The sequence below is a fragment of the Acipenser ruthenus genome, chromosome 8 (genome assembly GCF_902713425.1).
Source record: "Acipenser ruthenus chromosome 8, fAciRut3.2 maternal haplotype, whole genome shotgun sequence".
Classification (NCBI taxonomy): domain Eukaryota; kingdom Metazoa; phylum Chordata; class Actinopteri; order Acipenseriformes; family Acipenseridae; genus Acipenser; species Acipenser ruthenus.
The window spans coordinates 48,722,515-48,746,055 of NC_081196.1; the positions used below are offsets into that span (position 1 = coordinate 48,722,515).

General features: G+C 40.7%; 1 protein-coding gene across 3 annotated transcripts; it reads right to left on the minus strand.

The window, feature by feature from the left end:
* Positions 1–98: 98 nt before the first annotated feature.
* LOC117406955 (uncharacterized protein C21orf62-like) lies at positions 99–16,939 on the minus strand. 3 transcript variants are annotated; one of them, XM_034011434.3, is made up of 3 exons: positions 16,789–16,939; positions 7,390–7,453; positions 99–3,102 (listed from the first exon to the last, which is right to left on the minus strand). In XM_034011434.3, the coding sequence occupies exon 3, from the start codon at positions 3,034–3,036 to the stop codon at positions 2,353–2,355; it is 684 nt and encodes a 227-aa protein (XP_033867325.3). In that variant the 5' UTR covers positions 3,037–3,102; positions 7,390–7,453; positions 16,789–16,939; the 3' UTR covers positions 99–2,352. The 3 variants fall into 3 exon arrangements, 2 of the variants coding, with proteins under 2 accessions (XP_033867325.3, XP_033867322.3); XR_009329410.1 differs by lacking the exon at positions 99–3,102 and adding an exon at positions 6,220–6,566; XM_034011431.3 differs by lacking the exon at positions 7,390–7,453.
* Positions 16,940–23,541: the final 6,602 nt, after the last annotated feature.

Here is a 23,541-nt window from a genome sequence, read left to right on the forward strand (position 1 = left end):
GCAGCTATTCGAACCGAAGTATAATGCAATATTTTGGTACAGTTACAATAAAACAATACTGAAATGACACACACGTCACGCAGTTTTAATTAAGACACTGTTCCTTTTCTGTGCAGAATACTTATTTTATTTACAGCAGAGCACATATCAGCAAGTGAAAGTTATTCTGAGGAAAGTAAGATCACTGTGTCTACCTGAACCTTCACTGATAGCTGTGCCAGGCATGAGGTTTGTTGTTACAGTGTACTTACAGCTGTTAATATCACTGAGGGTTAAACACTATATTGTATTGCCATAACAATCTTTATGTTTTTTTGAGATTGGGTGAAAAGCCGTGATGAGAATCCTAGTGCTTGTGAATGCCACTGCTCAGCTCTACAACAGCTGGATTAATTCAATTAGCTCCATTACATTATTACTATACAGTATTATTATTATTATTATTATTATTATTATTATTATTATTATTATTATTATTTATTTCTTAACAGACGCCCTTATCCAGAGTTACAAGTTATCACATTATTTCACATTATGCAGATTACACCGTGTAACAATTATTATTTTTTTTTGTTCATGGGTAGTAAGTGTTATTTCCTAATTGCTTATGCCTCAAAAGTATAGAAAATGGCTATTATTCCCCACAAACTTTGCTTTTGTGACCAGGACAGTGATATTTTGAAATTTACCTATTTTCCAGAACATTCCAGTTAGATTCAGTGCTGAGTAAACTTGGAGTAACTTCTAGAACTTTCTAGAACTTTCCAGTAATATAAATAGTAGTATAAATACAGGGGCCTTAAGCCCACCAGTTCAGTTTAGTTCCAGCTGCCTAAGTGGATATATATCTGCATTTTTCTGAGATGGCATCAACAGGCTGCAAGCATTCGGCAGACGCATTTTGCTATGTCTGCGGCCAATTTATCAAGACAAGAGCGAAAAAGTACTCCGTGGAAGCATCTGCTAAGATGTGTGAGGCCTACAAGGCATATTTCGGCATGCCTGTCGGGGATCAAGACAAACCCTGGGCACCTCATTTCACCTGCGAGCACTGCAAAAAAACTCTGGAAGGTAAGATGGACAATTGTTGCTCGGAATTTTATGTTATAAAATTTGTTAACATTTTTAAAATTGTAAAAGTTTTTAATTTTAAAATGTTTTACAATTTTCAATGTTATTGAAAAAATATATCATATATGAAAAATGTTGCGAGAATCTCTTACACATTAGTCATGGGTGAAATAAATGTATTTTTGTAGGATGGTACAGAGGGGAAAAGAGAGCCATGAAGTTCGCTATCCCAAGAATTTGGCGGGAACCCACTGACCACTCAAGCAACTGCTACTTCTGCATGGTGGACCCTTCCAAACGTCGGACTGGCAAGAATGCACCTGCTATCACGTATCCGGACCTTCCTTCATCCATCGCCCCGGTGCCACACTGCCATGAGCTCCCCGTATCCACTCCTCCGGAGAGAGAGCAGCCGTCTTTAGAAGAGAGCAGCAAGTCAGAGAGCGAGGAAGACGTTGTAGATCCAGATGACAATTTCAGAGGTGGAGCTGAGGAGAGAAACCCATACTACCCCAACCAAAAAGACTACTCACTTCTAAACCTTTTGTAGTCATTTTTGTATTACTTTAGTATACATACATGTTAATTTGGATTCATATGTTGTTTTTTTCTGACTTTATGTGAACGAAAAGACACAAATTCGCCCGTTTTCTCATTGGAAATAGGTAAATTTCAAAATATCACTGTCCTGGTCACAAAAGCAAAGTTTGTGGGGAATAATAGCCATTTTCTATACTTTTGAGGCATAAGCAATTAGGAAATAACACTTACTACCCAGGAACAAAAATTGTGTTACATAGTGTTATACATAATATACAATTACTCATTTATACAGTTGGGTTTTTACTGGAGCAATCTAGGTAAAGTACGTTGCTCAAGGGTACAGCAGCAGTGTCCTCCACCTGGAATTGAACCCACAACCCTCCGGTCAAGAGTCCACAGCCCTAACCACTACTCCACACTGCTGCTATACTAAGTACAGCAGGTATACATTCAGGTTGGTTTCAGGTTTTTTTTAAAAATGTTTTTGTTATATGAGTACATTTACAGTGATTTTTAAAATATCAGCAATTCTAAACACTGTCTAAACACTGAATATTAATTTGAACCATCATTTAGTCATTAGGAATTATATATTATTCTTCATACCTGCTTTACAAAAAACTCACATAATTTATGTTCAATGGAGACATATCATGTGGTACTCGATTGCCTTTCTAAAAAACAGCTTGTGATCCATAAACCAAAAGTTTTTTTTTTCTTTTAATTATTAGTTTCATGTTAGTAGATGAAGGTGACTAGGCAATGTTGGCTGTCAGCTGGCTCAAAGGGGCTGGGGAAGAGGAGGTTTGGGAAATATCCCCCAATGCTGGGGAGATGTTTCACACTGTAGGCTTTCAGAGAAGAGCCACCATTAAGTAGGGCCAGGTCCAGAAAGGAAACCATGAAGGATATGTGTGGGGTCTCTTGAGGCAATGGTCTTTGTTTGCCTCTAGCTTTCTCCAAGCCTTCTATGCTGAGGCCTTGCTCTGGGAACTCCACCCCCACGGCGCTATTGTATATCCTCAGCCTCTTTAAACCGAACACGGTCAGGTACTCTGGGGGGAGGGGATTGGCCCCACATGCGGCAAGCCTGAGATCTGGCACAGAACTGTAGTTAACCAGCAGCCTGAGTACCCATGGGTCCTTCAGCCAAACTGTCAGCCCGCCCTGATAGGTAAACCCAGTGCTGCCTGTGATGCTGGACAGAGGGACTGTCCTGCAGCTGCACAGCATGTTTGCCTGGGCTTTGTTGCAGTCCTCGACCCTGGAGGCACAGCTGCAGTTGCGGACGCTGTTGTTGTTGTTGTTGTTGTGGTAGATGAGGGTGCTGTTGTGGGGTTTAGCTGCAGCGAGGGGTACAAGGACTGTACAGAGACTCAGAGTGCTTATTAAGAAAGGAAACTGGGGTGTCCTAGAAACCATTTTGAGAGAGTTGTCTCAGCATTCCTGCATGGTCACCTGCATCTCTAGTTACTCATCGGCTGCAATCTGAAAATAATAAGTATATCAATAATGTAAATACTGTACATCTGAGCTGTTTTACAGAGCAATGATTCATTTTTAAGTGTGGTATAGGAGGAGTTGAACATTCTGAATTCTAATACATTTTAGTTTAGGATTTGGAATGTTTAACTCCAAGTTCACTGCATTTAAAAACAAATCAATGCTATTATACACCATTAGACCTTAAATGTTTTATTCTCTTTTTCTTTTTGTTCTCAGATACTTGAATCAATTTGTTTTTGCTTTTTACTTAACACACTTCTGCAGGTCTCAATAGTTGCTGTAGTAATGGAATGTTTTCATTCCAGTTGATACACTACATAAATCAAAAAGCCATAATGTATTGTAACATATCCATGGCCATAACTAGCTATGAGGACACCAAGGTCGTGTCATCAGTTGTTTTTTTGCATCATAAATGCTGATGCTCATGTAATGTACAAAAGACTCCTTCATTTTCTCTGTTGGTTTGCCGTATAACATAGATTTGGAGGTTGAATAGTAAATACCAAGCAGTCATATAAATACTGCAGCTATAGCTTGAAACCTAAGTTTGACCTCGGTAGAATGTCAGCTCTGGTTATGGCTGAGAACATATCCTATGAGAATGAAGTGGTGGAAAGGTTGTGACGGTGTAGAATGTGAAGTAACTTGTGAGAAATGTCCTTTCAAAGTGTAATGAAATGTGAGTGGTTCCCAAGCTGTAATCTTCAATAGCTCAGCCAATCAGGTGTCAGTACCATGAAAATGTACTTCAGTGGGATCTTTCTTCACACAGTGTGGAGTATCTTCTAAGAACAAGTGTCCAAACAGTGTAATACAATAGACCTGTAATAGCTCAGACAATCATGCACCGAAATAGAGAGAAAGTATCACGTGAAGGAGATGTCTGCAGAAATAAGAAAAGTCATATTTCAAATTGGAGACATTAAAAAAAGACAAACTGTTTGTCAATAAATTATTTTAGTATTTCTAAATTTACCACTTATATTGAAGTGTTTGATTACAGAGGAAGGCAATATATTGTATTAGCTTTTTTTTTTTTTTTTTTTTTTAAATGATGGATAAAAAGTTTTAACGGTTTCCATGTGTCAGTTCATGTTTTTAAAAACCACACTTTCAACTCTCAATTTATCCAAAACAGGGAAGCGCTACTTATGCTACCTTTAAAGGGTAACTTTGCTTACGATTGTAAGTCACCCTGGATAAGGGCGTCTGCTAAGAAATAAATAATAATAATAACTAGGTTAAAATGTCTCTTTTTTTTGTTTGTTAAAAAAACAAATTTAGACTTTAACTTTAAAAATCTTTGACATTTCTTAATGACACCTTCATGGAAATGCAGTGCTGACGACATCTGTTTAAAGCGCAAGATTGGAGCAAAAGTAAATCACATTTAAAGACCACTGAAAGGGAACAGAAACCACCTCTCAACAAAGAAAAACATCCATGCAAACGTCATGATAACAAAAGCTTACTTACACACCAGTTCTCACTGCATATAATTGGAGAAAGTGACACAATTCTATTTTTAAAACTGATTTTTCTTTTGAGAATATATTGTCTAGATGTTTTGTCTGTTCTTAATCTTCCTGTATGTATTTTTAATTATGGAAAGAAGACACCATACCCATTGTGACCGCACTGGGTGTGCTGTCAAATACAAGAAAACAAACAAACAAACAAACAAAAACCTTTTTAACAGTATATCATGCTTGTGTTACTTGGACTTATTTAATGGCTCAATGCTCGTTGACAAATTAACGAACAGGCTTTGAATGAAAAATACCATTCTGTTATTATGTTTAACATTAACAAATAATGATTTGGTACCTGGTGTGTGCCCAAAAAGCATTACTGTTCTTTTGATATTCAGGGAATGTCTTGAGAATTTGGCCAGGGGAACGTCTGTGTCCTTGCTCTCCTTCATTAACATGCAGAGCAGATAGGGCATTGCTTTTACTTCTATTCAGAGGTGCCTCGAGAGCAAAATTATAGATGCTGGGAAATAATGTTCAAGTTTAAAACCAAGAAAGATTTGAACTGGTCACTTTCTGGTCATAATTATTGGGAAAGGGACCTTTTGTGTTGCTGATAAAATATATTTCCATGGTAAGATTAGCACCCTGCACTACTAGTATATTCTCTACAGGGGTTCAATCACAAATATATCCAAATGCAAATGTTCACATGGATACACATTATAGCTGGTGAAATAATTCCAGAAATCTCGCTTGCATTCCCATGCGCTATGTAGGTCTCAGGTATGCAGTTTTGAAAGAAGCAAATATTAATTGCAAAGGTACAGTAAAAGAAAGAGTCTAGGTCATTTCACCACACCAGACATGCAAACACAGCTTTCTTTAACCTAATGTGGAACCAGATAGAATGTTTTATATTATGTGTGTTTTGTTCAAAACTGCAACTGACATACTAGATTTTCACAATAGCAGCAGAAAGTGATCATTTGACTTTACACTTATCATATTAAATTAACTGGGCAATAATGTATTAATAATATCATTGATATGAAACATTAATACTGGGAATCCAAAAATATGAGGTATACTAATAATAATAATTACACTGCCATTGCAGTGCCCAGTCCTTCCAAATCTTTGTCAGACTTTCTTACCCCCTTGCTGCACAGAGCCCTTTTGTGGGTGGTCCTTGAGTTCTTCATTCTGTGGGTTTCTGAAGATGAATGCACTTTGTAATTGTTCAAAGAAGACAGACCCTGGACACTTCCCCATGTTGTAATGCTCACATCAAACCAGAATCCCAGACTCCTGTCAACCTAACTGCCTTTGATTTTTTTTTATTCCTTATGCTTCTGTCAAGAGTTCCTAAATTATAGTTAACCAAATATTATTATTATTATTATTATTATTTATTTCTTAGCAGACGCCCTTATCCAGGGCGACTTACAATTGTTACAACATATCACATTATACATTATTTCACTTTTTTTTTTTTTTTTTTTTTTTACAGATATCACATTATTTTTACATACAATTACCCATTTATACAGTTGGGTTATTACTGGAGCAATCTAGGTAAAGTACCTTGCTCAAGGGTACAACAGCAGATTGAACCCACAACCCTCCAGTCAAGAGTCCAGAGCCCTAACCACTACTCCACACTGCTGCCCTATATAATAGCTGCTGCCTAAATGTAATGACCGCACTGGAAGTTCATTTGAACCATACATTAACGGAGACCCTCTGAGACTCTGATGCCACCAGTATTAGGAGCATGATGTAGGGAGAAATATTGTAGTAAACATTTTGAAAATACATATTTAAATGGACTCTGACCTCTATAAAATGTCCATAAAATGTCCATCTTTAACATGTTGTCAAACCCAATCTTGTATATTACTTGTACCAGTAAATGACTTCCCATTGTGGTTGTTGATAGTTCCAATGAAATGATTGGCCTTGATCTTCCTTTAAAATAACAAATAATGAAAATAATGAAAAAAACAGACAGACGTTTTATTATACAGTTTAGTTTTCTTCCCTTAAAAACAGTTTGCAGTGTGTGAGTTAAGGCTTGATAATGTCCCATTTACTGAATCACATCTAATGGTGAGTTTGTGAACAAAATAAATCTGCTACAGTTAATATCTAACATGAAAAGTAAACTCTAAAACATCATTGTAACAGGGCGAGCAGCCCTGTACAGGGTTTGTTTATTTTTAGAACGGGTCTCCCCCTCCGCCCGAGTTATTTTTCCGCCCGTGTTATTTTGTATTGTTTATTTGTTTTATTGTATTTAAATGTATGACGGCGAAAGTCGTGCTTGTTTGTTTATGTATTTACTATTTATGACGGCGAGGCGCCGTGTGGATTTGTATTTATTTAAAAATGTATTTACGGCGTAGCCGTGTTTTGGTTTAAAAAACCTTGTGGGAATGCGTGACTGTCAGCTGGTGATTATTGAATTAGCTGGCAGTCACGCATAGTAATGCTACCTGTGCAGACTGTGGCCGAGGGGTAATGAAAGAATTGATAGTCAGTTAACCCCTCGGCCAGGATATAAAATACCTGCTGTTTAGCTGGTAGGTGTAATAGGAGCGAGAGAAAACGAGCTTTAAAATATACAGGAACAGTGACAGCGACTGCCCAGCCTGACCTGTATTTATATTTTGTGTTTGTGATTTGTTTTAGTTAAAATATTTATTTTCGCTCTGTGAGCAAGTTTCTTTTTGGTTTATACCTTTTATTTATTTTGTTATTTAAAAATAAAAAGGCGCGCCGCGTCACTTACTTTGATCTGCAGTACTGGTGTGTTTCATTCCTGCTTCTGACCTGACGTCACCGCCCAGCCATTCCTGTTACAATCATGTTTAGTGATTGAATGAAGTATATTGGTTAGATATCATGCCAAAAGATTATGAAGTCAGTTTTATGGCTAAGGGACAATTGTTAGCTGAACTACAAAACTGATTAATGTATGACTTGCTATCTTTCTGTCCATCTAGTTTGTTATTACCTGTGCATTTTAAGAATTGTAAAAGCTTTTGCAGTAAAATGACATGTTTCCTTATAAAAGTTTATGCCTGGTACTGTATCTGGTAGTGTTGTTTTCTCTAAGTGAAGGCATTCTCCCCTTCCTGAGGAGCACTCCCTCAAGAGTGCAAGGCGGGTTATAAACTCCCACTGGGCTGTGATTAATAACCCAAATTAACAGCAATGCTGTTGGTCGAATTTCATTAGCGGCTCAGTAACTTCTTCATGTTCTCACCCTCTGCAATATTCTCTGGTAATATAATGAAATCAACACTCAAACCTTCAGCTCTGAGACACCACACAGAGTCCTGTGGTGGTGGAACCTTAAGCTAAAGCAACTGCCTTGTTGAATTTGAAAAGTCATCTCCTGTTTGTAAAGGAATTTGAGATGTTTGTACATAGAACAATATTGGATTGCATTATATACAATTACATTTTCTGCGCCCCATAGATACTGTGTAACAGGCAAGTGTTGAATGATCAAAATAATACAATTGAATTCATTTTGGAATGCCTGACCATAATAAGCACAGCATTGTGCGCGTGTCCAAACTGAGGAGACAAACATCTGTCAATGAGCGTGTGAGAATCAGACCGGTCTCTGAAGTGCTTTCAGACAGCTATGGGCTAACACAATGAGTTTCTTCATGGCACACATTATGTCTTTTATTGTCCTACGAATAAAACAAAAAAAATTAAAATGAATGAAGAAAACCCACTGCATCAAAGGTTATTCAGCAAAGCATTCTCTTCTCTCCTTGAGAAGAGCTTATAGCTGTCCACTGTGATGGCCTGGGAGGCTTTGAATCTTCACACATACACCCCATGGTTATAATCCCAAAGTAATGTGATGTCCTCACTAGGGGTGGCACACAGACATACCAAATCTGCTATGAAGTTCTGATAAAACGAATATTATGAACAAATCTGGGCATTTTTCTTTTCGTTTAGTATTGGTGTCATATACACTTCTACCCTCTTTGTGTAATTTTAAAAATGTAGTGTCTCATATGTATTTTGAATATATATCGTCGAGCCCTCTTGAGGTGTCGTGGGCTAGTCGACGAAACACCGAGGATGGAAGGTGCCCACTTGAAGACCCCAGAGATGTACCCTACTTAGCCCTACTTAGCTCAATCCAGACGGTTGTCATGCTGATGCGCTGGGGAGACCGCACTGTGGTTGATCCCCGGAGCCAGCATTGCAGCCGTTGTGTGTGCTGATGCACTAGGGAGGCAAAATAAGCTAATCCCTGGAGCCAGCATTACACTTCAGCAATCAACACCCGACAGAAGGATATCTACATCATCATATAGAAGGAAGTGCAAATGGATGGAGACACCTATGGATCACATTAGTTTACTGTAAAGCTACGTCTTAGTTGGTGCTTATCTTGGCTAAAGCCGAGTTCAAATCAGCATGAAGTTTTAACATCTACTCTTGTGTAATGGAAATCATTTTTATATATACAGACGTGCTCAAATTTGTTGGTACCCCTCCACAAAAAACGAAGAATGCACAATTTTTTCTGAAATAACTTGAAACTGACAAAAGTAATTGGCATCCACCATTGTTTATTCCATATTTAATAGAAATCAGACTTTGCTTTTGATTTTTTATTCAACATAATATTGTAAATAATAAAACAAATGAAAATGGCATGGACAAAAATGATGGGACCGCTAACCTAATATTTTGTTGCACAACCTTTAGAGGCAATCACTGCAATCAAACGTTTTCTGTAGCTCTCAATGAGACTTCTGCACCTGTTAACAGGTAGTTTGGCCCACTCTTCCTGAGCAAACTGCTCCAGCTGTCTCAGGTTTGATGGGTGCCTTCTCCAGACTGCAAGTTTCAGCTCTTTCCATAGATGTTCGATAGGATTCAGATCAGGACTCATAGAAGGCCACTTCAGAATAGTCCAATGTTTTGTTCTTATCCATTCTTGGGTGCTTTTAGCTGTGTGTTTTGGGTCATTATCCTGTTGGAGGACCCATGACCTGCGACTGAGACAGAGCTTTCTGACACTGGGCAGTACGTTTCGCTCCAGAATGCCTTGATAGTCTTGAGATTTCATTGTGCCCTGCACAGATTCAAGGCACCCTGTGCCAGGCGCAGCAAAGCAGCCCCAAAACATAACCGAGCCTCCTCCATGTTTCACTGTAGGTATGGTGTTCTTTTCTTTGAAAGCTTCATTTTTTCGCCTGTGAACATAGAGCTGATGTGAATTGCCAAAAAGCTCCAGTTTTGACTCATCTGTCCAAAGGACATTCTCCCAGAAGGATTGTGGCTTGTCAATATGCATTTTAGCAAATTCCAGTCTGGCTTTTTTATGTTTTTCTGTCAAAAGTGGAGTCCTCCTGGGTCTTCTTCCATGGAGCCCACTTTCGCTCAAAAAGTGACGGATGGTGCGATCAGAAACTGACGTACCTTCACCTTGGAATTCAGCTTGTATCTCTTTGGCAGTTATCCTTGGTTCTTTTTCTACCATTCGTACTATCCTTCTGTTCAATCTGGGGTCGATTTTCCTCTTGCGGCCGCGCCCAGGGAGGTTGGCTACAGTTCCATGGACCTTAAACTTCTTCATAATATTTGCTAACTGTTGTCACAGGAACATCAAGCTGCTTGGAGATGGTCTTGTAGCCTTTACCTTTACCATGCTTGTCTATTATTTTCTTTCTGATCTCCTCAGACAACTCTCTCCTTTGCTTTCTCTGGTCCATGTTCAGTGTGGTGCACACAATGATACCAAACAGCACAGTGACTACTTTTCGCCATTTAAATAGGCTAAATGACTGATTACAAGATTGGAGACATGTGTGATTTCCATTACACGAGAGTAGATGTTAAAACTTCATGCTGATTTGAACTCGGCTCTCGCCAAGATAAGCACCAACTAAGACGTAGCTTTACAGTAAACTAATGTGATCCATATGCGTCTCCATCCATTTACGTTTCCTTCCATATGATGATGTAGATATCCTTCTGTCTGGTGTTAATGGCTGAAGTGTAATGCTGGCTCCAGGGATCAGCTTATTTTGCCTCCCTGGCGCATCAGCACACACAACGGCTGCGATGCTGGCTCCAGGGATCAACCAAAGTGCGGCCTCCCCAGCGCATCAGCATGACAACCGTCTGGATTGAGCTAAGTAGGGTACATCTCTGGGGTTTTCAAGTGGGCACCTTCCATCCTCAGTGTTTCGTCGACTAGCCCACGACACCTCAAGAGGGCTCGACGGTGATTCTGGCGTCCCAGCATCACCCCCCTCCGTCCCCCACTCAACTCAGCCCAGCTTACTTACCTGTCCCCAGCCAGAATCTTTCCGTCTCAACCACAGCCAGTTGCTGCTCCTCTCTGCTGCTTCAGATAAGTTCTTCACTGTGCGACGCAACTCTTGGCCACTGAATCCGACATCTCTGAGAAACCGGGTTGTAGAATGTGCCACAAATCCTCGACAACCCACTTCCACTGGGTAAACCCGAACTCTCCATCCTCGCTGTTCCGCTTCAGTGGCTAGTTGAGCATACCGCAGTTTCTTCCTCTCATACGCCTCATCTACAGCGTCCTCCCATGGCACTGTTAACTCTACCAGGTGAACAAGGCGTGCTGATCCAGACCACAAGACAATATCTGGTCGAAGGTTAGTGGTGGCAATCTCAGGTGGAAAAATAAGCCGTTGACCAACATCTGCCAGCATATTCCAGTCTCTAGCAGCTTCCAGTTGTCCTGGGCGAGGATTGGTTTTAACACCTTTTCTTGGTGGTTGCTCTCCTGGGCGGAGGAATGTTGTCTTTTGTGTGTAATGTTTTGATGGAACAGGTGGCAACTTATTGGTCATGTTACGCTTGTCTTCCAATGCTAAGGCCAAACATCGCAGCACCTGGTCATGGCGCCAAGTAAACCGTCCTTGGCTAAGAGCCACCTTACATCCTGTCAAAATGTGCCTTAATGTTGCAGGTGATGAACACAAAGGACATGAGGGATCCTCTCCTACCCAGAGGTTTAGGTTCTGTGGTGATGGGAGAACATCATATGTTGACCTGATGAGGAAACTGATCCTGCTCTGTTCCATTGACCATAGGTCTTGCCAGCCAATCTTGCGTTGTTCCACACTCTCCCATCTCATCCATTCTCCCTGTTTGGCCTGGGAAATGGCCTTTATACACCTCATCCTCTCCTCCTGCTTTTGCACCTCGTTGACTACCAGCTTCCTTCTTTGAGCTGGGGCCGCCTTGTGCCATGTAGGAGGAGTTGAACTGAAACCAAGACCCCCTCTTCCATGCTGAACTTGCCCCATGATATCACCAATTCGAAGGGCAGCCTTTGCATCTTCCACAGCTTTCTTTGCCGCCCACTTTCTTCCAGTTTTCAACACAGGTGCTGCCTCCCTTACGCATTTATCGCGTGACTCTACTAATGTCATTTCCAGTCTGACCTTGGCGCACTTAAACTCCTCGGTTAGAGCAGAGACTGGTAGCTGCAGTATTCCTTTACCATAAAGTCCCACTCTGCTGAGGCAGCGTGGAACTCCCAACCATTTCCTGATGTATGAACTGATTAAAGCTTCCAGCTTCTCTACTGTTGTCAAAGAAACCTCGTACACAGTCAGTGGCCACAGCAACCTCGGCAGTAGACCAAACTGAAAGCACCAGAGTTTTAGTTTACCTGGTAGAGCGCAGCTGTCTATGCTCTTCAACCCTTCCACTGCTTGTTGTCTAACTTCTCCCACACGAACTGTGTCCTTTAGATCCCCGTCGTACCATCTCCCAAGACTCTTCACTGGCTTCTCAGACACTGTTGGTATTGCCTCACCATTAATGAAGAATGTTTTATCTACTACTTTGCCTTTAATTATAGAGATGCTCCTTGATTTAGTGGGCTTGAATTGCATTCGTGCCCATTCAATGTTATTGGTTAACTTGCCCAATAATCGATTAGTGCAGGCTACTGTTGTAGTCATGGTTGTCATGTCATCCATGTATGCTCGAATTGGTGGTAGTCGCATTCCAGAAGCCAAGCGCTCTCCTCCTACTACCCATTTTGATGCCCTAATGATTACTTCCATTGCCATGGTAAAAGCCAGTGGAGAAATGGTGCATCCTGCCATTATTCCAACCTCTAGGCATTGCCATGTAGTGGTGAATTCTGAAGTTGAAAAACTGAATTGCAAATCTCCAAAATAGGCTTTCACTAAATTTGTTATTGTCATCGGTACACTGAAAAAATCAAATGCTGCCCAAAGTAGTTCATGTGGCACTGAACCATATGCATTAGCCAAATCCAGGAATGTCACATGGAGCTCCTTCCTCTCCTTTTTAGCTGATTGAATTTGTTGCCAGATCACATTGATGTGTTCTAAGCAACCTGGGAAACCTGGAATGCCCGCTTTTTGTATTGAAGTGTCAATGAAGCAGTTCTTTAATAGGTAAGCTGACAATCTCTGAGCAATAATGCTGAAGAAAATCTTGCCTTCTACGTTTAATAGGGAAATGGGACGAAACTGACTGATGCTTGTAGAATCTTTTTCTTTAGGTATAAAGACTCCACCTGCTCGGCGCCATGCTCTTGGTACAACCTGTTTTTCCCATGCCACTTTCATCAATTTCCACAGAATTCGTAGAACTCCTGAAGCACTCTTGTACACTCTGTACGGAACTCCATTAGGCCCTGGAGATGATGAAGCCCTTGCTTTTTTCACAGCTTGCTCTATTTCTTTCCACTTAGGTGCACAGTCCTCCATTTGGTATTCTGGTGGATTGATAGGTGGGATGTCTGACGGAATTGACATAGGCTCCTGCCTTTTTGAATCTGTATGTGTTTCCTCCAAATATCTCTCCAGCTCAACCTTAGATGCTTTTAGTGTGCCATTCTTCTCACTGGTGAATAACTTCTTTACAAATTTGAATGGGTCTTTATAAAAGTTAGTTCTCGCACGCTCCTTCTTTTTGTAGCGTTTCCGTAGGCGCTCAGCTCTGCGCAATGTTGCAAGCTTATCTTTTATGACCCTTTGTAAGAGATTGAGTCCCTCCTTCTGACTTTGTTCTGCTCTTCTCCATTGGTTCCTCAGCTGTCTCCTTTCTCTAACTAAGCGTTCAATCTCCTGCTGCCGTCTAGACTTTCCAGGAATAGTTTGTACTTTTTCCTTCCTTTTTTCAACTCCAAACCTCTCACTTCCATATGCGTAGATGATGTCCCCAAATTTATCCAGCTTCTTTTCAACTGTTCCACTTAATCTTTCCAATGCAACGCAGAGATCTGTGTTTACTGTGTCCCATGCAGTTTTCTCACAAGCTCTTGGCCATTTAACTCCAGGCTTGTGCCCGTTGAGGTTCTTTTCTCTCTTATGCTGGTTTGTCTGACCGGGTTCACAAGGATCATTAGGTTCATCACTAACTGTGTCCATGCAAGTCCTCCTCACATCTATGACAGGGGTGCTGATATCCTGCGAACTGTGGTTTGCTTCCTGTCGCTGGATTTCATTCGACTGACTTGACTGACTTCGTAAGAAGTACTGATCAATGCGAGGCCCTTGTCCCTTCTCCCTCAAGCATTTCATTCTCCCTTGATGAATCTTCAAACCCCTGACCGTTGTCGCCTTGCTCCAGCCGCAGACACAAACCTGGAGTTCCATGTCTTTGTTAACTGCAGATCTTGAACTAGTCTTTTGTGAAGTACTCTCCATACTCATATCCGTTTCCGTTCCCAAGTCGTTAACCGTGTTGTCCAACGTTGAGTCATCTTCCGCCCCCGCTCTCGCAGACTCTAGGGGTATTTTTCTCTTTAATTTCTTAGAAGCCTTGGGCGGGTGTCTCCAGCATCCTGTAAACACAGAGCTGGATACTGCCGACAAGGGTAGCTAACCCTTACCAGCCCCAATGGGGTCTCTTTCCTCCTGTCAGCTGTCTCTCCAGGCTGTCACAAGGTCTTTCCCTTGTTGCCAGCTGCACTATTCACAGCAGTCACTGGACGTATCCAGATCTTCATGATTTCCATTACACGAGAGTAGATGTTAAAACTTCATGCTGATTTGAACTCGGCTCTCGCCAAGATAAGCACCAACTAAGACGTAGCTTTACAGTAAACTAATGTGATCCATATGCGTCTCCATCCATTTACGTTTCCTTCCATATGATGATGTAGATATCCTTCTGTCTGGTGTTAATGGCTGAAGTGTAATGCTGGCTCCAGGGATCAGCTTATTTTGCCTCCCTGGCGCATCAGCACACACAACGGCTGCGATGCTGGCTCCAGGGATCAACCAAAGTGCGGCCTCCCCAGCGCATCAGCATGACAACCGTCTGGATTGAGCTAAGTAGGGTACATCTCTGGGGTTTTCAAGTGGGCACCTTCCATCCTCAGTGTTTCGTCGACTAGCCCACGACACCTCAAGAGGGCTCGACGGTGATTCTGGCGTCCCAGCATCACCCCCCTCCGTCCCCCACTCAACTCAGCCCAGCTTACTTACCTGTCCCCAGCCAGAATCTTTCCGTCTCAACCACAGCCAGTTAATTAAAGAAACTAATTAGTTTGAAATATCACTATAATCCAATTATATATTATCTTTTCTAAGGGGTACCAACAAATGTGTCCAGGCCATTTTAGAATATCTTTGTAGAATAAGCAATAATTCATCTCTTTTCACAGCTTCTTTGCTTTATTCTATGACATACCAAAGGCATGCAAGTATACATGATAAAATAGCTTTTAATTTCATCACTTTTCAGGAGGAATGAAGCATTATTTCTATGAGCTGTTAGGGTACCAACAAATTTGAGCACGTCTGTATATATATATATATATATATATATATATATATATATATATATATATATATATATATATATATATATATATATAATAAGTTTTGGGATATTCGTATCAGTGTCTCCTATGCAATTTGACCAGAAAACACATTCTTTCTGAGATACACAAAGTAGTCATTGAATATGATTGTAGAACCCTGCAGCTTTACATTTGCCAATCATAAGACATGACATGACTGGCATAATCTGAAACACCTTCTTCTGGAGTTGTATATACCTTTATATTTTCAAAATAACCAAATGAGTAGCTGGCCATTTACTATTATTTCAGACAGGAAAAACAACCTGAAAGATTTTAATAAAAATAAATAAATCTAAAGATTAATACCGAGATTCCCAGTTCAAATCCCAGATCAGCCACTGACTTACTGTGCGTGACTCTGAGCAAGTCACACAACCTCCTTGTGATATGTCCTTTGGATGAGACGTAAAACCGAGGTCCTATTGTAAGTGACTCTACAGCAAAAGTTGTTGATGCATAGTCCACCCACTAGTCTCTAAGTTGCTTTGGATAAAAGCGTTTGCTAAATGACTAATTAATAATAATAATAATAATAATAATAATAATAATAATAATAATAATAATAATAATAATAATAATAAATAAACATATAAAATGCTAGAGAACCTAGACTAGTTTTACAAATGAGAAAAGTACTGTAGTTTCTACTGCTCATTTTGTATTACTGATGGGTAAATGGATATTTTGTATTACTGATGGGTAAATGGATATTTGGATGAATAACTTCTCCACACTGTAATGGTATTGTCAGTATATAAGGGGTTTCAAAGGCTACTGCTCAACTAAAATCCACAGAAAACAAAGACAGATGCTCCTGAAATGTTATCTCAGTAAATAATATTCTGTACTTTACTGTAGTCATTTTCCACACTTTGACATGCCTTAGTTTTCCTCTGACTCGTTAAATTTTTTTGTTTACCATTTTGTTTACCATGCTCATCACATTTGCCTGTATAGTATACTACTCCTATATGCTATTTCCTGTATCGCCAAATTGACCTGATCTTTTTAACTCTTGCGTTGGCTACACTTTAGGCCAAGTCTGATACATTTCTCAGTGACAGGAATGAGTCTGCAGATTCTTCTGTTAAAATGCATTCTTAGTCCTCTCAAACTCACAGTTTAAAGCTGGATTAATCAAAACAGTGAATAGTATGTCACCAGCCACAAGTGAATCTGCTGATTTTACAAGCTCCTAACTGTCACACAATATAAGGCATTATGTTCAAAGCATGGGGGTATATATTAAATAGGAGCAAAGGAGCCAGAGCATCCATATTAATGGTGAATTATAAATTAAAAAGTACTTACCTTTTTTTCTTTAGTAATATTTTGCCACCTTTTCATAAGAAAACTGAAAAGGACTTGCAGGCGTTTTCTCACGTTTCTGTTTTCTTGATGACCCACTTTAGATACCAGTCCTCCTAATCTTAAGAATCTCTAGATGGAATGCAGCCTCTGCACTTGCTCTGCTCCTTTGCTTTTCTGCCCCCCCCCCCCCCCCCGTGTCTCCATAGCAACCAGAAGTGGAGTCTGTGGCCTACTGATTTAATTATTAAATCAGCAGGACAAGCAAAGCCCTTTCTATAGAAACTCCCCCAAACCATTAATTGAGATTGTCACAGTTGTTCAGAACTTTAAACAGCTTGTTCCAAAATGTACAGATGGCAGACATAAGCTAATTTCAAAAGCACATAACAGGGAGTATACAAAACGTCTTAAACAAACATGCTAAAGCTAATAACTTTTATTCGCCCATCTTTCATTTGTGGCTATTGTGATTTATTGAATTGAAACATTGACCCGTATTTCAATAGATTTAATTTGAACAGTTACTTGTTCTTGAATCATTTCCACCGTTTTCTTCATATACCATCCCTCATTATGTGGTGCCCTTGAGCAGATATCGGTCAGTGGCCTGGTACTCTCAAAATATATACTGGTCATTGTTTTTATGAACAAATGGGGTTGAAGAATTAATTTTCCCAGAAATAAATTATTCTTAACTAATTAGATTTGTATTTAAAATTCAGTGAATCATAGTAGAATACTTGGCATAGTATCTCAATAGCCACAAATAAACGTGCCTAAGTGTACGTCCTTGTGCACAGGTTTCCACTGTCAATCTGGTAGAAGTAGTGTGTATTTGGTTAGCTTCAGATCTTGATCATGTAGGTTTAAGTATTTGTTCTCAGTCACAAGGAGTATATGCTGCTCTGAAGCTGTCTTGAGATATGCCTCAAAAGATTAATCACCCATAGCATGTTAGATAGACAGGGTTTAGACATCATTGTGGGTTCATCTAGACGGGTGTTCTACTATATTATACAACAACCAGACACTGCTCAGTTTTTTATGGTCAGCCTTTCTGCTATTAGGCTGCTCAATATGAAAAAGATCACCCTAAATAACGCTGTTCACCGCATAAACCACTGCTGACGAAATGCTTCCCTGGGACACTCGGTGGACTACTATGGTTATTAATAAGAGTATCATACTAATAATGACATTACTTTGGCATGTTTCTTGGTAAGAATGAAACTCACTTGTTTAAATAATGACCTTTATTAATGGGACTTTTGAGTCCTATTAATAAATTGTAACAATGCCATTATCCCTTAAATCAAACCTTTCAGGAAATTAAACTGTCACAAAAAAAAAGGAAAATTTGGGTACTTTTTACATTTATTAACTTTACTAAAACAGCTTTGTCATTTACAAATGGATTTTCTTCCACTGTTTGTTTTTAACATTATTTTGGGCAATTCCCAAGGAATAACATATACACCTAACATGTTCACCCTTAAATGAGTCATTAAAGTCAACAATAGTTGCAATGATAGCAATAACAATTATAAAAAATGTAAATGCTTCCCCACCTCAGTGGCACAGGAATGCTGCTGATAGCTTAGCGTTTGGACATACAATGTTATATGTACTCTTGCACTGTATTGTAGAAGTTATGTGTGTTGTTTTTTGTATCAACCTTTTGTATACTCTATCCTAGCAACCTTTACACAATTTAGCTGCACCTAGGTCTTTATCAGTGGTGTCTGAAGCCTGCTTGTCTTCTGTACTGTCTTGGTATGAGGGCATGCCTGCCCATACTGTGGCCAGATTGTGAAAGCCTTTTACTCAAATTACAATTCTGAAACAAATAATAAACATGGGCTATATAAAGACCCCCTGCAAAAACATTCTTTGAACAGACTTCAGTTATTTTGATATTTTGTAACAACGGTAAGTCGCCCTGGATAAGGGCGTCTGCTAAGAAATAAATAATAATAATATTGTAATAATAAGTTACGATGCTGAAGTTGTCTTCTTATTCGGCCGCTGAAGTTGGCTTCTTATTTGGCCAGCTTCTTATTTGCATCCCGCAAATGTAACACAAATTGAATATGTAACTGGGGTATTTCAGGGGTTAAATCGCTTTGGGCACTTATTTAAAAGTTGACTCTCACAGAGGGGGAACCCCTCTACATCCCCCATGGGTATTTATCCTGGCCCAAAACTGATTTTGATACGAAAACAGCAGGCAAACATGGCACAGATTCCACATTCCAGCTTCTTATTCGTATACCACAAATTGAATAAGTAACTGGGTTATTTCACAGGTTAAATCGTTTTGGGCCACTTATTTCAAAGTTGATTCTCACAGAGGGGAGCCCCTCTACGACCTGCATGCGTATTTATTCTGGCCCAAAATGGATTTTGATATGAAAAAGCCTGGCAAACATGGCACAGAGAGCACATTCCAGCTTCTTATTCACATAGAAATATAACACAAATTGAATAATTAACTGGGGTTTTTTGGGGGTTAAATTGCTCTGGGACACTTATTTCAAGGTTGATTCTCACAGAGATGGAACCCCTCCTCGTCCCCCATGTGTATTTTTCCCGGCCCAAAACTAATTTTGATAAGAAAACAGTGGGCAAACATGGCACAGATAAATCGCTCTAGGCCACTTTCCTTCATATTTGCATTCATATTCACTTTACATTGGACAATAGGCTACGCCATATAATGGTTCATAGCTCCTACATAAAAACTCACAAATAACTGCTATTTCACGTCATGAAAGAACTGCATCTGCCAGCTTACTCGCAAATCAACGAGACACGGCTTAAAGTACTCCTTTGCATGACATCTTTCATGAGGTGAAATAACAGTAATTTGCGAGTTTTTATGTAGGAGCTGTGTAACATTAAATGACGTAACCTACTGTACAATGTAAAGTGAAAATGAATGCGTATTTTTCATGTTCATAACTAGACTGCTTAGTCGCAAATCAACGAGACATGGCTTAAATTACTCCTTAGCATGACATCTTTCATTGGGTGAAATATTAGTGTTTTGCGCGAATATCCACCCGAATATCCGATATCCAATATCAACCTAACTTCACCGGGGTATCATCACACCCAGACAACGAGAACACGAATCAAACAAAAAGACGCTGGTTCTGCAGCTTTAACAGCCGCTAGAGATTTATTACACAGTACTTGAGGGGGTATTGCACATAGATCCAAACAAACTACCGAGGTGTAAGTGTAATTTTAACTCGAGACGGCAATAGTCAAAAAGGAGGTATTACGATATGTCTTTCAAAGTTAAAAAGACCAGTTTCCTTTTATTTTAAACTCGACCCACACAGAAGGTCCTGTGAAAATCGCGGAAATGTTCTTTAAAATTCATGGCAGTGTCACGGGTAAAGCAAAGCACCGTATTTCGCGGAATGTGCACGGAAATATATTATAAATTACGTGTACAGAGTATTATTATTATTATTTTTAAAACAGCAAATATACAGATAAATGCACTGATATCAAATGAACATCAAAGTTATTCAAGCACTTTACAATAGCTTGTGAAACGGTGTTGTAATTAACAGCCTGCAGGTAAAGTGTATCTGCAGCTTTCAGTTAGTACGTCAGGTGCATGTTCATCATTAAGGTCTTGCAAAACAAATAAAATGTGTAACCCATACTTGTGCATCAATCGACTCGTCAGTGTGATCACTGACAAGCAACAGATTCCTTAATCTCCTGCTTGTGATACTCGGCAACTTTAGCTAAGTATTCACGTCTCAGTTGGGATGATGAAGGAATCACTCCACCATTCGCTACACTCTCTCTGAAGAATTTCCGTAACTTTTGGTTGTCTAGTTTTTCAAAAGGGATATTTGCGCAAACAAACGCCTGTCAGGTCAAAATTTAATAAGTTAGTCCCTACATTTGGAATATGGAAGTCACCGTTTTTTGTTTCTTTGCAAGTAAAGCAGTCGCAGTAGTGCTCTGGATTTCCGCCTGAACTTTCGGTTAATATTTCAATCTAAATGCCTGTCAAGGTCTTGCAAAACAAATAAAATGCACGGAAATATGTTAATTTCCGCGATTTTCACAGTTTTGGTAGTGATCTACAGTAACGTTGCAGGGCGTACAGAAGAGCTTACATCCATCGCTGTGTAACTCCTGCATGGATACTGCTTACGTGATCTGCTCCAGACACATGTTTAGCCTTTTTTAGAGACATCCATTTTCTTGTTTACCGTGTGTAGTATTTTAATTTCATGCTTAAATTGCATATAGTGACATGACATAATCATTGCACAGCACTGTGTGCATGGCGAATGTTACACGCAGACACAGAGCTATACAGTTTCCTTAATGTGATTTTTTTTGTATGAAATACAAATAATTATGAAATTATTTTTATTTCTTAAGAATACTGTAAAAATCGCGGTATTGGGATTTTCACAGGGCCTTAACCATACAAAACAGCTACCACAGTCTGAGAGCACGAGGGTTAATTTACCAAACCACTCTAATACAGAGCGGACCAAACTATTCAATATGAATAGCAAAGGTTTAACACTAGCACCTAGCGCCCCAGCCAATTTCCAGTGCATGCATAATAAAGTTTCAGCAAACAATCTTACCAAACAGCATTTCAACAACCCGTGCTCTGAGCTCACAATTCAAAAACCTGGTAACCCTCCTTTGTTTTACCTACACGTCTTTTTATACACCTGAACCAATTAAATTAACACTGTAGTTCCCTTTCAATTCGAAGACAACCACCAATGACATTACGTATGGGGATATGCCTGCCCATTGGGCAGGTATTGCTGATCTCTCTATACCAGAGCTGCCGATAGGCCCCTTCTCCCCGGGGTTGCATCGCATGACCTTCCGGCTATTGACATGAACTGGGCAGTGGACCTCCTCTCTAGGAAGGGTCCACATCTTTCAGAGAGGCGACTCCGCCCTCAGATAGTGGAGTGCATTTGGGAACGTTTTGGGAAGGCGCAGGTTGATCTCTTCGCCTCGGCAGAGACGATGCATTGCCCCCTGTGGTACTCCCTCCACCACTTAGATGGTCTACTCGGCATAGACGCCCTAGCGCACGAATGGCCCAAAGCGCTTTTGTACGCTTTCCCGCCTATACTGCTGCTCCTCACCTTTTTTGAAAAGGTCCGGTTAGAGGAAGCGTCAGTTCTCCTAGTGGCCCCCAGGTGGCCCAGGAGAATCTGGGTTTCGACCCTGTGCCAGCTGTTACATGGCCAGCCCTGGGAGATCCCACTGCGCATGGATCTCTTCAGTCAGGCGAAAGGCTCTCTTTGGCACCCGGAACCGGGCAGGTTCCGGCTATGGGTCTGGCCCCTGAAAGGGACCGCTAGTTAGCCCTAGGGCTATCAGATGCGGTTGTGGGTAATTTGCAGAGCGCTAGGGCAGACTCCACTAGGTCCTTGTACACCTATAAGTGGAGATATTTCCAAGCTTGGTGTCTGGCTAGAAGCCATGAACCCATATATTGCCCTATGCCAGTCATCTTACAGTTTCTGCAAGAACTGCTTGATGCTGGTAGGTCACCTTCCACTTTGAAGGTGTATTTAGCGGCTATCTCTGCTTGCCATGCCCCCATAGACTCGGTGTCTCCGGGCGCGCATTTTTTGGCTACCCATTTTCTTAAAGGCGCTCGGCGATTATGCCCTCCCAGGAGGGCTGTTCTCCCCAAATTGAGCCTTAATATTGTACTGGAGGCTCTCACGAAGGCCCCGTTGAGCCCATACACTCCATAGAGTTGAAGTACCTGTCTATGAAGACAGCCTTCCTCGTGGCTATCACCTCCGCTAAGCGGGTCAGTGAGCTGCAGGCGTTGTCTGTGCACAGCTCCTGCATGTGTATTTGGGAGGATGGCAGCAGGGTGTGTCTGCGCACCAACCCTGCTTTCCTCCCCAAGGTGATCACAGCCATCCACGTTAATCAGTCTGTGGAACTGGAGTCCTTCCATCCACCTCTGTTTGCTTCAGCGGAGGATGAGAGATTGAATTTCCTCTTCCCAGTGCGGGCATTGAGATGCTACGTGCATAGGACAAGAGCTCTACGTCAATCTGACCAGTTCTTCATCTGTCACGGGACACGGACCCTAGGACAGCCCCTCTCTAAGCAGCGTCTGTCACATTGGATTGTGGACACAATCTCAACTGCGTATAATGGTGCTGACTTGCCTCGATGATTTGTACTGCGGCTAGCTGGGCTACGCTGCATACCTTCTCCAGGTTGTACCGCCTTAATGTGGTAGACCCTGCCCTGCCTTCATTAGGCACAAGGGTCCTTGAAGGTGTAAGTTCACACTGCTAACCTCTGGGTTAGACAGTGCTTGTGCGTCCCTCATATGCTGCCGTTCCTTCTCCCTCGAGACGGCTCTGGTATACATTATCCCATACGTAATGTCTTGGTGGTCGTCTTCGAATTGAAAGGGAACGTTAGGTTACTTACCGTAACCCTGGTTCCCTGAAAGAGAAGAAGACCACCAACCGCAAAGTCACATTGAGTGAAATAGCTCGCATCACTTGATTTTCAGGGTGTAGTATCCAAAGCATAATCAACAAGTACAGAGAAGCATCATCTGTAATTGACAATCCCAGGACTGGAAGACTCAAAAAGCTGTCTAACAAGGATTAGCAATACTTGAAGATAATATCCTTAAGGAATAGAAAGAAGACAAGCGTTGAATTGACAACAGAACTGACAGAATGTTTTTTCCTTCTTTATGCA